Here is a 15,081-nt window from a genome sequence, read left to right as displayed (position 1 = left end):
GCTGTGGCCCAAGCAGAGGTTTCGAAGGTCTCATATTGTATCCAATGTTAGTCCTTCCTCCAGGTCGTGAAATTGTTGTGGTGGGGCCTCATCTGGCGAAGTGGTGGTAAAGTGAGCGACTGTAGGCATTCGTATAGATACTGAGTAATATAGAATTGGTGCTGCTGCACCGCTGACCTCTTCTGCTTGGAAACTGAAAACAAATCAGAATACACACGATCCAAGGAACAAGAAGAGCCCATGGAGGCATAGTCAGATGGTGGCTCATCGTCAGAAAAGACAAGATCCACTAAGTCAGGGGTGAAGGCCCCTTGCGGGACCACAGCTGGAGGTGGTTTCTGGGACTTCCTAGTTGAGGGGCTGAAGGCAGGTGGATCCCGGCAACTTTTGGATTTGGATGCTTTTTGCGTCAAGGCGCACAACACAGCGTGGACTTGCATCTGCGTCAACAGGCTGTCCCACCTCGATCCCGATGGCTTTTGGCGATGGTGCGTCAGATGCATTGAGCGGAGACTCTTCCTTGCGCTTTGACTTCGATGCATGCATAGACTGTACTTCATATGTGTGTGGCGCACTGGCCATCTGCTTCGGGGCTTCGACTCTGGAAGGCACCAATTGCCTCTGTGGTTGGGTTGGCGCATCCCACGACACACTGCGCAGTGCTGAGACACAGAGGGGAGCTGGCCCACCTGACCCTGTTTGTCCGGCAGTCCCACTGAGGCGGCCCTCATGGATTTTTTTAGGGTGATTCAAATGCGGCCCGGGGATGAATGGGCCAACAGGCTCTCAGAGCTAGGGGCGCAAGACCCCGAGTTTCCCTCTCGCAGCCAGGTGATCTCCTAAGAGCACTCTCTTAGGAGAGAAGAAAAACTCTGCATGAGGCCTGCAGTGCGGAAAGAACAGACTGAGGAGAAAATGGAGCTGCATGGGAAAGGACGCACAGCCACACAGAGAAAAGCTGTCATCTTTGAGAAGCTTCGCCTAGCCGTCCCAAGAGGGATGTCCCAAGAGAGCATGGCTAATTCAGCCTGCTTAATTGGCAGGAAATACATCATACAGCATGCAAAGGTCTCATATGTGAAAAAAGATATTGGTCTCTGACCAGTTCCAGGGGCCACAGCAGGGGTGATTACATCGTGGCTCCTGCCAGATTCCGTGAATTTTGCTGCACACTGGTCACTGAATTTTGACTAGGCAACTAGGAGAGAGATTTCCTCCAAAAGTAGAGTTACTAAAATGATTAAAAAAAAAAAAAAGGAAATAAAGAACACCCGCCCTCTCTTACATATACCTACTTTCTGTTTATTTGTGTTTAAGGAGTGAGGCCACTGAACTTGGGACTCTGTCTGTAGCCAGTGCTTCCGGAAACTTCTATACAGCTTCTGAGCAGTCACTTCAGCTGAGTTTGAGCCAGCCATAAAAGAGGATCTGAAACAATGAAGTCAGCCAAGAGCTGTAGATTTGCAGCAACAGAAAAGCACACATGTTCAAAAAATTTTTTCAATGTCTGCAATACAAATCAAAAGTGATACCTGTCAGCAGAATTTGCTACCAATTTCTCATAGTCTTCTAGTTCTGTACAGGACAGAAGGGGGAAAAAAAAAAAAAAGGTTAATTGCACATACACCTCCATGTAGTTTCAAGCAAGCCCAGTCGTCATTTATCCAATCTCTACATTGATACTAGCACACGTCTTGTAACTTGTGAGCATTTGTACCAACTCAATTTTATTATATAAACATTAAGGCCGAAAAAGTCAAATAAATTTTCATATTTTGGAAAAAAGTTCCATACAATCAGTCATGTTTGGCAACATCAGCCTTTTGAGGTATAAAAATAATAAACGTTACAAAGTTTGAATAAAACCTCACCATTTTATATATGCCCAATCCCATTTTAACTATGTAGCATTTGGAAATTTAACATACAACCCCCCAAATATAAAACAAAACCACTAAGGGTTAACGAGCTCTGGCAAAGAGAATCACATAGCGACTCCCACGGAACAGTATCAGATTGCATGAATCGGCATACAAGATATATTTGGTGACCAGAGATGGGCAAATGCTTCATAGTAAATTAAATGGAAAGTTTTGTGGATTTTTTGGCAGATCAACTTATGAAATTCCTGAATTTTCCCCTTTAATGGATTTAGTAAATGTCTCAAGTGGATCAACCAATTGGCAGATTTCTCCATTTTAAAATTCAGCTTTTTATTTTTAATTCTTTGGATTGGGTGCAAACTTTTCCCCCAGAAGATCTGCACATCTTTTTATGACATCATAGACAAATGATTCTCGTGTGAGGTAAATTAATTCTAGCTAACATGGGTACTCCAATTGAGCAATATTCGAAATGGCAATTGCAACCCCTGCCTCAGTTCTGCAGAATCCCCGAATGTGTGAATGGCCGAAAACCTGGTATATTTGTCCCTGCAACACTGAATCATGCCATAGCCATGGGTATTCAGGCTCTGGCTAGGATCATTTTCATGCTCTGGGAAAAAGAGTGGAGAAACCATGCCAAAAAAAAAAACCACCACACATTGGAGGAATCTATTCTTTCCCAAGCCAATTCATTCCTCACCAGGACCACAGAGATGGTGGTAGAGGGAGCACCCGTACCTGGCCACTTCCCCCTCCCAGTCAGCCTACTTAAAAAGGCTGTGCTCATTCCCAGCAGGTACAGTTTTGAGCAGTGCTTCAACACAAGGGGTAGAAGCGCAGGTGTGGATGATGCATCCACACGCGAGAAAACACGGCACTGCATGCAGCCCATGGTGCTGGGAAATCATGGGCCATGGGAGCAGAGATACGCAGATGGGTCCTGGTATGCAAAATGCACTGAAAGCCCCTCAAAACAGATTAGCTGCCTACAGAATTTCTAAAAGATCGTAACGGCGAACACATGTTGTATAAACACACTGTAAACTACTTCTGATAAAAAAAAAACAAAAAACTTAAGATACGCAAGAAGCTGGAACTGGATTTGTTGTGCGTACAAAAATGGATTCTCCAACTACTGCACTCTGTTACTATGGAGAAAAATACTATACTAGGACTTCAAGTATTCTTTGCTATTTTCTTCTTACCCCTCCCCCCATCCAAAACAATTACTGCAATCAATGTACTTGGCACCATCACATACTGGGAACAGCTGAATCAGACAGGTGGAGGGGCATTTTCAAAAGCCAAATCACCCGTATAAATGGCTACTTACCCAGGTAAGAGGGCTTTTTGAAGACTGCCCATCCTGTACACGGGTTACAGTATACGGGGTGTTCCACCATGCACGTGCTTTTACCTGCACCCCTATGGAGGCGTTCCGGGACTTCTCTAAACTACGTGCATTTGGGAGGGGTGGGGTTTGCAGAAAAAAAAAAGGCAAAGAGCAGATGCAAATGTCTACAGGTACCTTTCAAAAGGGAAGTATCCACATATTTTGCAACTGACCCCACATTTTTAAAAATTGCACCCCTCCCCCCCCCCAAACCATGTTCAGAAACTCACCAATGACTACGTATTCATCATCGCAGTCGCTGTCACAGGAGTACGCACAGTTCTCCTGTCCCAAGGTCGGCTCCGTAGCGGAGCAGAGCTGCAGCACAGCACAACCTTGAACCAAGCCAAAGAAAGAGAACTGGTCAGCACCTTCCCAGCTTCACCAACACAACACAATGACAGGGCCGGAACACTACAAAATAAAAAAAAATAAAAAAAAAAAAAAGGCACGGAGGCTGCTGGAGGGAGAGGTTTTAAGAAGTCATAAATCAATTTACAACAAAAAGGAAGGGCCAGCTCAAGAGCCCAATGGCTATCGATGTGCACGGCTACATCATGGGCAGGAGCCCAATGTCCGCGTTAGGCATGCTCCTGGAAGTGTCCTGCACGGAGGGGAGAGTACACCAAATACTGCACTGAAGGCACCAGGAGAAGCTCCGTAGAGAGCTGCAACCTGCTCAGTCACAAGAGACCATCTGGGGAAAGCAAGAAAAAAACGTCGAACCAAGGCTGGGCATGTTGCCTTGGGATATTTATGTAGATCATATATAAATTTCAAGACAACAATTTCAAATACTGAGGATCATCTAATATCTTCAACGGAAGCAGAATACATAAAATAAATTTATTTCAATAGACAACATTAACTACTTGCTTAAAAAGTACCATCATTTTTTTCTTCATGCTTCAAGTAACTTTCTGTTGGCTTACAAAATAAAACTGACAGATACCAGCTATTTTTGACCTGCTAGTATCTGTCCAGCAAAAGTCATTTCCTGTGAATCACTATTTGAGTTTCTTGTCTCCTGGGTAAAAGTGATGCCACCGTACTGCGAGGAGAGAGTTCACACAAACTGGTGCACTCTTCTGGCTCCAGAGAGGTAGCCTCCCACAGGAAAGGGGATTAGAGTGGTTAAGAACCAGGTAGCAGATGCTGGCTACTGCCACGGCCAGGGATCCGTACACACAGGGCAGGCAGCAGGGGCCAGCTCAGAAGAGAGCTGCTGCTGAACCCAAGGCAGACTGCCAGTGCTATTGTCCATTTTATGGAGGAGCAGTGGTAGTGGGTGGTGGAGATAGCTGGGAAAGCGATGGCCGCAGCATGAGGGTAGGTGAAGGAAGGAGTGTGCTGGTGACTGAAGGTGGAGGGTTGGGAGGTGCTGGAGAAAGCAATGCTTTCTGATTAACCCTGCAGCAGAAACAGAGGTGTAATGGGAAACAGCCCAGCACCAGCAGAGAAGACAGCAAGATACCTGAGCAGGGATGGAAATTATTTTAGGAAAGAGACAGACCTCCGCTAAAATGATTAGGAGCTGTGGATCAATTTATAGTTTTAACATTTTTTTGGGGGGGGTTTATGTAATATATTTTAAATTTTGTTTTAACACTTGCCATCTCTGCCCTTGCTCAACCCACGTGGCAATCCATCCATCTGGGCCTGGCAGCAGATATCAAATTTTGGGCACCCAGGGGGTTTTTTAGGTGTTTTTTCCCTTCCAGTTCCAACTCATTCCAAGTCTTACAAGTTAATTTAAAAATACCACCCAGCTGAACTAAAAACCTGCCATTTTCAGTTTCTACTAAGATACAGAACATTATGAAAAAACTGCAGATGGTTCATCGGTTACTTCCCCTTAATATCTTGAAGCTCTCGTTTTAGCTTGCGTAGGAGTAATAGGGGGATGCAGCAGGAACCAGATGTGGCTTTTTTTTTTTTTTTTTAAGACATACCATGGGTATCTCATCTGTCTTTATCAGACTGAATGAAGCGAGAGCAGGACCAAGAACAGCTGGACATTCAGACGTGACCAAACCCCCACCTACCTTCGTAGCCACTGTCCGTTGAGGCAGCAGATTCAGACTGACTCTTTTGCCTTGGGTAACAGGGCTCCTCCGTATCTGTCTGGAAACAGCAGAGCGACCCGATGTTCTCATCTATGCACCAGTGCTCCACCTGGGAGCTCCGTATACTGCATTTCATTTTCTCAATAGCAGATATGATCATATCAGCAACAAAAAAGTGTGCATTTTCCTAGAAATAAAAAAAGAGAATAACTGAACTTCCCATTGGAAAAAATAATAAAACATGCAGACTGGGGAAGCCATCAACCGCCCCATTGTCCGTGTTTTTCCTGCCTTCCGGTTACCAGCCACGCAGATGAAGTCAAAATGGAACATCAGACTTTTCGTTACCCTGCCAGCTAACTTACTCTGGTCCAAGACTTTCCAGCCCAGGTCAGAGTACACAGACTGCAGGCGACTTCCTCCAAAATTCACTGGGTGTTGGGACAGTGAGACCGCAGTACTGCCTAGTTTTTCTCCCCCTCCCAACCAGCTTTTTCAAAATTCTGCAACATGACTAATCAGGAACAGTGCCCTTCAACCTTTTTGTATTAGGTCCTCTCGAATGAGAAAGAAAATCCTTTGATGATGGAAATAAGATCTAACTCAACGTCCAGTCACAATTTATAGACATCTCCACAGTCTTACATGCTATTTGTGAATTGTTAAATTTGAATACATTATTCTTTGTATGATTCAATGAATTAAAATACTGCCCCATATTCATTTGAGAAAGAATTAAAGTAGGACAGAATAATGTATTCAAAATTAATTCACAAATCTCATGGATACTGATGAACGTGATTGGTTTATCAAATATGATGGTACATATAGTTTTATTGGTAGGCATTTCTAAGCCTTTTATTTAAGCAGACACTCTAAAATCCATTTATTTGACAGTGATTTGTAAAGTAAGTGACCGCCTTTTTTGAAAACAGTTCTACTGGGACAGAAAAATGATTTTTTTTTTCAAATCATTAGAATTCGATACAGCCTTTAATTTGTCAGGTTAATATATTCAATATACAGTAATGAGCAACCAAATGAAAGAAAATCTAACAGGACTGCTAAAATAGACATTTAAATGTGATCTTATGAGCAGATTCCATATTATAATTGCACTAGAATAAGAACTACGCTTCACTCCAAGTTATAACAGTCTGAATGGATTTTTTAACAAATGGGAATACTGACATTACATAAGTTCTCAGCTGGCTTTCTAAAGCATTTAAGAATTCACCATTTGCGTCCACAAATGCTACAAATGAAGCTTAACAAGTAGCACATTTAAAACTAATCGGAGAAAATTATTTCACACTCAAAGCAAAATTAAGCTCTGGAATTTGTTGCCAGAGGATGTGGTTAATGCAATTAATGCAGCTGGATTTAAAAAAAGGTTGAATAAATCCTTAGAGAAGTCCATTAACTGCTATTAATCAAGCTGACTTAGGGAATAGCCACTGCTATTACTGGCATCAGTAGCATGGGATCTTCTTAGTGTTTGGGTACTTGCCAGGTTCTTGTGGCCTGGATTGGCCACTGTTGGAAACAAGATGCTGGGCTTGATGGCCCCTCGGTCTGACCTAATATGGCAAAAGTTTTGTGCTCTTATGAAGTGCAATGGAGCATTTTATAAGCAAACTTGGCCCCTGAAGCAGAGGACACCTTGAAATATGGCACCATGTTGGGCACATGTGTGTGATTTTATATGCAAACAAAACACTAATACACTGATTGTAATGAAGTGAAGGGGAGAAGCTGTATACAGCTTACTGTTTTTATCCAATTGCCACATAAGTAACCATTTTTTATGCTTATTAATATTACATAAAAAGGGGGTATGTTTTGCTGTAGCATTAGAACTACATCTACCACAATTTCAAATCACAATTTGTAGATATTGTCTCCACATTCTAAGGCAGACTGCTAAATGCCTTCAAGCAATCCTTTTCCAAGAACTCTTACCTTCTGCAGGTCTATGGTCGGCTGGAACACGTCATGGGAGGAGGGGCTCACAGAAAGGGCCTCTGTGACTGGGGGCAAGTCAGCAGCTGCAGCTGGAGGAAGAAGCACCATGAACTCATCACATATCTGGAAATCTTAAGGCTATATCCAGCAACGTGTGGTTAAAGAAGGGTGACGGGAAACTTAAGAGTTGCTATTTCACGTATTGCACGTAGTATATATATATATATATATATATATATATATATATCTATATATATATATCTATATATATATATCTATATATATATATATATATATATATATCTATATATCTATATCTATATATCTATATATATATATATATATATATATATATATATATATATATATATATATATATGGAATGTCATGGCTCCCTTATGAAAAATGGGCATGTGTAAAAAAAAGCGAAAAGGTTCTCCCAGGAATGGAGAATAGAGACTGGAGCAGAAAAAAGTTGAAATAAAACATGCAAAATATTACTATTACAAATAAGCAAAATCAGTGCATGCAGTGTTAAATAAATTTACACCTTTATACTCTAAGGGACAAACGCATGGCATTGCAATAATGGGAATTTATTAGCGTAGGAAGAGAGAAAAATAGATTTTTTTGTAAATTATAAACTGAAAATCCAAACCCTGCTTTCTCTTTCGCTGTTTTCAGGTCAAACAAATTGTTGAGCCTTGACAAAGTCTAATATGTAAGCCAGCCAGCACAGAAACAGTGCATCATACAATCCACAACTTCCCCTCCCAATTTATTGGGATCAAAGGATACGAACAGTTGAGAAGCTTGATGGTAAAACAAGAGTTCTCTTACAATACAAGGAGTAAAGAATCCATTCTCCTTTGTACACATGTGGTCTTGGAAAAAAATGTAGGTAGCACAATAGCATGATTAAATATGGAACACAAGATACCACTTTCTGAAGGAACTTGGGATGAGTTTGTAGAATCACTCTATTTTGAAAAAACTGAAGGCATGGTGAATATGAAACCAGTGCCTGTAGTTCACTTGCTCTCCATGAAGAAGTGAAAGCCACAAGAAAAAACACTCTTCAGGTGAGGAAACTAAGTCTACTGACTTAAGGAGTTTTCATGAGTTGAGTTAGGACTACACTGAAGTCCCCAAAGTACTGGAGGTTTACGCAAAGGTTCTGAATGCCAAAGTCCTTTTATTAATTTTGGTATCAAAGGATGGAAAGGAGGAAAGTGAGAGCGTGATCAGGAGCACCTTCCACCTTCTGGTTATATGCCATAATGATGCTTTGACTAAAGAAGAGGGGCTAAGGCCGGAGGGTGAGAATAGGGAAGAATAGATACTGAAACAAGTCCCTTAAGGTACAGGAGAAAGGATCCAGATAACTGAAAATATAGTTTTCCCAGTTGAAGGCTTTTTAGCCAAAAATCAACATGTTCTCCATCTTTTTCATAACAGTAAGGAGGCAACAACTGCATGTTCACTCTCTATGCTGAAAGGTCCAGCGATGCAGAACCCGCAGTCTTCCTGAGTAATAAGTTTCAGAGATTGTCCATTCCCTCTCTGGTTATATGGGACTAACTGACAAGATATGGATATCACACTTGTGATGGCTAAACTGATGTTATGAGGATTCTCTCTAACTTGTCCCAAAGGAACTTCTGTACAGTTCTGGTGATTAGCAGAATTGATAGGTATGCTTAGAGTAGACAGACATTCCAGTTTTACAGAAAAATATCATTGCTTGGATATATGGAGCAGAACTTTGCCCTGTTGACGTTTGGAGGCAAACAAGTGATGACTGGGTTTCCCCAGCAACTGAACAAGTCGTTTCACGATCCTTTGATCCAAGGAACCATTCATGTAGTTGTAACTCTGTTGAGGCAGTCTACCAACGTATTCTGGATTCCCAGAAGGTAGTATGCCTGGAGATGGGCATTGTGATGTCTCGCCCATGACCAGATTCAGATGGCCTCTGACAGAAGACATAAGATCCTGTATGTCCCTGCTTGTTTATATAAAAATGGCCACTTTGTTGTCCATCTGGATTAAGTTCTTTTTCCTTGGATGTAGTAAGAGAAAACTCAAAGCATGGCAAATAGCTAGCAGCTCCAGTTGGTTAATTTGCAGATGACTCTCCACTTGGGACCACATTACTCCCGTGTGTGCTCCCCTCATACTACCAACCATGATGGAACCATCAGTAGACAGTCACGATGTGGCAGGACAAGTATCAAGAAGAAGAAAGAGTGAATAAGCCACACACTGTAACTCAGTGTATTTGAAACATAACCCGTGGTCCTTCCCGATGCAGCCCTCTGGGAAAAACATGGTTGCCATGTCAGGGGATATTACTCTGTTTTAATGGACCTTGTTTTATGCTAAGAAGTTATGGAGTCTCACCATTGCAATAAAGATTAATCATTTGAACTACTATATCTAGTAAGGGCTACTTTAATTGTTTCATGCACTCTTGTTGATTCCTGCAACTGAGCATTTAATTTTTTTCTCCAATTTCCTGTGGCTTGGAGGACAAGTATCAAGACACCCACCCATCTTTAGAACTTCTGGATTCATCTACCACTGAAGGGATTCTCTCATCCTGGAGGTCATGGATATTTGGTGGGATAATGGTTGACAGAGCTGATCCCACTGGCACAACTGGCTTTGGAGACCCGACTAAAGCCCTGCATTTACAGATAAGTAAGAGGGAAACATAAGCATTACAGATGTCATGCAAAGAAGGACCAGGCCTACCTTGCTGATGTTTGGTCCCGTTGAATGAAGGCCCTTAATATGTCCATCAGCAATATAGCTCTTTTGACAAGGAGAAATGCTTTTCCCTGTCACGAGTCTATCCAGACTCCTATGAACTGAATTCTGAGTTGGAACTGATTTGACTTGGCAAAGTTGACTTAGCTCATGGATTGGAGGAGCCATATGGGACTCAAACTCCTGCTGGAGATGGACCTATCACCAACCAGTCGATGGGATTACACAGACTCCCTGCCAACAAAGCTGTGATGCCACCATTGCAAGGCATTTTGTGAATACCTTCAGGGCCACCAAGAGGCCAAATGGAAGCACCTTGCATTGGTAATGCAAATCTTTCACCACAAGGCTGAGAACTTCTGATGGGTGAAATTAATGGGAATGTGTGCGTAAACATTTTTTCAGATCCAGTGCACAACCAATCCATCATTTGAAAGAAAGAAAATCGCCTGGAGGGAGTTCATCTTGAACCTATCCCAAACGAGCAACTTGTTCAGTCTTTGTAAATCCATCAGAAGCCTCAATCCCCCTGATTTCTTGGGGGGGGGGGGGGGGGAGATTAGGAAATACCAGGAATATCAACCTTGGTCATACTCCTGGGAAGGTACAGGTTAGATGACCTGCTGATGGAGGAGCAACTGCCCCCCAGCTACATCTGGGCAAACTAAGGTGAAATTTGAAACCTGCTGGATTGAATGAAAGTAAGAAGCATAAGCGGTAGCCATATTTCACAGTTTTCAGAATCTGTTGGTACTTTGTGATCCTGAGTTATTCCAGGAGGAAAGACTGAACCCTTCCTCCCACTAGAAGAGATGAGGGAAGCAGGTCTCAGAGTTGTTAAAAAGTAGAACCTGGCTTGGGCTGCATCTGCTACTCAGCCTTGGACAGATACCTTTCCCTCTGCTGAACTTTAGCAGGACGCTGCCAAAGACTGGGAGAAGCTCAAAGACATGGAAAAGAGTTGAAGGGATGTCTTTGGAAAAAATGGGTGCTTGTAGGAGAAATATTGGTATCATATGGGGGCTGGCTGGTTACTTGTCACAGCTGATGGCTATAATGTGGATTGAAGCTCCCCTTAAAACAGAGCCACCATGTACGGGGCACATCTACAAGATGATCATGCACACTCTTGAGGCCACTTGCCTGTAACCACACAATTCTTCAGGTCCCTATAGAAGCAACAGGTCCTTGATTGCAGCTAGGGAGTGCAATCAAGCTAGGTAGAGAGTACATTGTACAAATCTACTCTTCTTTTACCTGTCATCACTCCAAATCACATAAAATCTTCACTGATGGCAAGTGTGCAGTTCGTACCTATGACCATGCATGTAAAACACCACCAAAAACCTATCCCACTCCAAGTTCATAATGCCCCCTCTTACCGTGGTTTAAAAAAGTTAACTTAGATGTGAGCCTCCACAAAGGCTCCCCCTCCCCCCTTCCTGAACTGGCATTTGCGATAAAAACAGTTTCAGATGCTAATGCACAGCTAACAGGTATAATGCACAGAAAAAATATGGAGTTATTTCTGGCACTATAACTTGCGTTGCTGTATGCTGCTGTATCGCACGCCATGTTAACAGACCCTCATTTCCGTTTACTCCGCCCAAACTCCTCCCACTCAAATACTAATTTTAAATTTGCATACATAGTTTGCGATGCGGTATTTATTGCGCACATTACGGCGTTATCACAGGCGTTAGAGCCCTAATGCAATCTGATAAATGGTCATGTTTGGAAGCTTCAATAACTAGGCTCCCACTGGCTGAGGAACCCTCTCTGTGCTGGAGCTAGAGGATAGACATCCTCTTCAGAAACCCAGATTGGCTTATCCTTGCTCCGAGCTGACAAGGAACCAGGCACTACAGTAAATCTCCCCTCCTGTAAAGGCAGCCAGTTCTGCACCAGCAGGGTAGACAACTTTTCAACTAGCATCCTGCGCCACAGATAGTGACAGTAGTTCCTTCTGTGCCATAAGGCCCACCATAGGACTTGGGGGGGGGGGGGGGAAGAGGAGAAACAAACAAACCGACCCTACAAAATTCATGCTCAGTACAATAATTCTAAGTCTTCCATAAACGGAGCCAACAATGATTTTCTCCATTCCTAGCATTATCCTTTCCAGCAGATCACCACCACCTTATGAAAGCTAGCAAGACTTGGACTCGCGTGCCAAGATGCCCTGTTCCAACACAGTCTTGGTCTGCCTACATTAAGCATGTAGATTGCGCCTTAGAATGCGAACTCCATGCAGATGACATGGACAGCGTTTTGGTTGGTCCCAAGTCCAAGTAAAAATAAATGAATTGGTACCATGGGGGGGATCTTCCATGCAGTGGGCGACAAGAGCCTGCACCAATGAGGCCATTTCCCTCCTCTACATCCATTGGTGCAGGCTTTGTCGCCCACTGCATGGAAGATCCCCCATGGTACCAACTCATTTATTTTTACTTTTCTTCGGCTCAGAGGAGGGACTGCCCCTTGTTACAGGTTTCTGCACCACATACTCAATCTCTGACCTGAGCCTGGTGCCACAACGGGGAGGACAGGGGGCTGTGCCATCCAGTGCTTGCATAACCAAGAAGGTGGGGGGGGGAGAAAATGTTCTGTCTTGAGATTTTGTGCCAAAAGTCACAACGCCTCACTCACTCATCGACAAGAAGCAGCTCGGCTGCTTGGCCTCATGCCGCAGATTCAGGCTCTTACCTGCTGGTGCCTTAAGGGTCTCCATCTTCCAGGGGCATCCAGCCAGAGCAATTGAAAAAGCCATGGTCCAGGCCCAAGCAGCAATAGTAGATGGAGGGTGTTTATATGATGGATATCTGGCACCCAAAGATGTAGGACTTGAACCTGCTTACAGCAGACTTCTTGACCATGGGCTTCTCTATATGCTTTAGCATTTTTTTTCTTATAAGTTTTGTTTTTTTTTGTTTTTTTTTTAATTTCTGTTTGAGGGGCTGCTGAGGCAGTGGCAAAAACACTGAAAAGAACAAGTCATATAAGGACACTAGGTCCAAAAATTAGAAACATTTTTAGTGTGAGACTGGGACATGTCCTTACGGTAGCACAGAAAGGAAGACTGAAAGGCTGACGAGGCAGTGTGATGCTGTGGATGACATAACCCGCACGGTTAACCATGTCTCTGAGAAGCAGAATGGAATGATCCTTTAAGGAAATATGTAGGCCTTTAACTGCTATTTTCACCGAGGGAGCCAAACCAGGAATTGAAAGCAGCAATATAGCATAAAAACCTCACACCTTAAAAAGCAGTTTCAGCTATGTTCTAGCACTCCAACACTGCCACAGGTTTATTAATTTCTGAAATTTACTCTCATGCAAAATCTTTGGCAATTTTTTTTTTTTTTTTATTTGCACTACCTTTGAAACTAGATTAGCACCTAAATGAAAGCACGTCACTGACAACTATTTTCATAGTGTAGCATGGCATTCAATGATATGACAGTTTGAAGTAGCACTATTTAAACCTTAAAAATACAAAAAAAAAAACCAACCCATTGGCTTCCATGGAATTAGCACTTAAGGAGTTAAACAGTGTGTGTGTGTGTGGGGGGGGAGAAAGACTTTTAGAAACAGACCCTACAAAATTCATGTTGTTAAGTACAATAATTCTTCCTGTTCCATAAATAGAGCCAACAATAATTTTCTCCATTCACTACCATCTTATGAAAGCCAGTTTCATGTAAGAAAAAAAAAAGCCTGGTTCTGAAGGTCAGGCTTTAGTAGCCTAAATTTACACTGCTTCACAAAAGATACAAGTGCCCTGGGAATGTCTGGATTTTGTGACTGAGTATTAACACAAAGAATACACTCTCTCAAATTCTGGAAACCAAAGTTTTAAAAATTTAGTTAGCACAAAAACCGATATGGTGTTAATTACGAAAAAAAAATTAGAGCTTAGTAGAAGCATCCCCACATACTGCACGGGTCTGATCTAAATACCAGGGTCTTACCCCCAATCCTTTTTTTCTGCCATTCAAGTCAACTGTGGGCATCATTGTAGAAAACGCTTTGGTTTTCCAATTGCGCTCACTTGACAGACCTCGGAGCCTAAGACCTAAGACCCTGCTCACCTGATGCCTCTACCCCAGCGATTAACACTGCAAGGGAGAATATCAAGAATGTTCAGTAAAAAAGGCCAGACTTTTCAAGCTCTATTTCTTTGTCACCTATCCTCCAACACTATCTTTTTCTTTTATTCCTTTCTCCAGATCTCTCCAACTTCTTCCTAACGCCAATTGCCATTCTTTTATTTTGCCATTCTTTTTGCTTCATGTTTTATACTTGCATGCGAAAGATCTTTGCACGTCCTCTTCTAATCACAGATCTCTATTTTTGTGTGCTCTGAAGTGCATTCGGTGGATACAACACACACACACACCAGTAGTTTAAACACAAATTAGACAATTATTTAAATAGAGAAATACTCCCAGCTGTTTCACAGCCCACTACAAAACACATGAAAATACCAGGAGATCTGCGATTGGGAGACCTGTAAAGGTATCAGTGGGGAAGGACCTGCACCTCATTTCATTAACATCTCCAATTAGCACATTGTGTTCTTTCCCCTGTTTAATCTCATCTGAAAACATTTTTTGCTGTCACTTTTCTGGGCACATATTTTGTTTGTGCAATATTGTATGGGCCCAGTTTTGTTTTGTTTTTTCTGAGGGGAGAGGGGGAGGAGGCAAACTCTTCCTCTGATTTGTACATTTTGTACTCCCATTTAATTCTCTTCTTTACGTCGCAAAAAAAAAAAAAAAGCAAAGCTTAGCACTTTTCTACCTCTTGTTCAATATTTTGCCACCTTCTCACATTGTCATTTTTGTCTCTTCCGGTTCATACCTCTTACGTTCCGGTATTCTCTCCTCCTCTGTCTTTATGCTTTGTCAGCACAGACGATGGGCTAGGGCCAGGCTGAGGGCCAATACCTGTCTTCTGCAGTCCCTATCTCCTCCCCTATTAGGCCGCACGGGAGAGC

The 15,081-nt window shown here is 42.6% G+C and overlaps 1 protein-coding gene across 2 annotated transcripts in view; it reads right to left on the bottom strand.

Moving 5' to 3' along the window:
* The window catches only part of RUBCNL (rubicon like autophagy enhancer), an 80,973-nt gene that overhangs the window by 27,684 nt on the left and 38,208 nt on the right, over positions 1-15,081 (bottom strand). For both annotated transcript variants that reach the window (XM_029602886.1, XM_029602885.1), the window contains exons 4-8: positions 7,308-7,399; positions 5,325-5,532; positions 3,510-3,614; positions 1,533-1,575; positions 1,296-1,428 (exon numbers count right to left, since the gene is read on the bottom strand). In XM_029602886.1, the coding sequence (XP_029458746.1) occupies positions 1,296-1,428; positions 1,533-1,575; positions 3,510-3,614; positions 5,325-5,532; positions 7,308-7,399 (581 nt within the window). The remainder of the gene's footprint in view (positions 1-1,295; positions 1,429-1,532; positions 1,576-3,509; positions 3,615-5,324; positions 5,533-7,307; positions 7,400-15,081) is intronic.

Source organism: Rhinatrema bivittatum, chromosome 5 (genome assembly GCF_901001135.1).
Source record: "Rhinatrema bivittatum chromosome 5, aRhiBiv1.1, whole genome shotgun sequence".
Taxonomy (NCBI): domain Eukaryota; kingdom Metazoa; phylum Chordata; class Amphibia; order Gymnophiona; family Rhinatrematidae; genus Rhinatrema; species Rhinatrema bivittatum.
The sequence above is the reverse complement of the archived record's forward strand: the minus strand, read 5'-3'. Positions and strand labels throughout refer to the sequence as shown.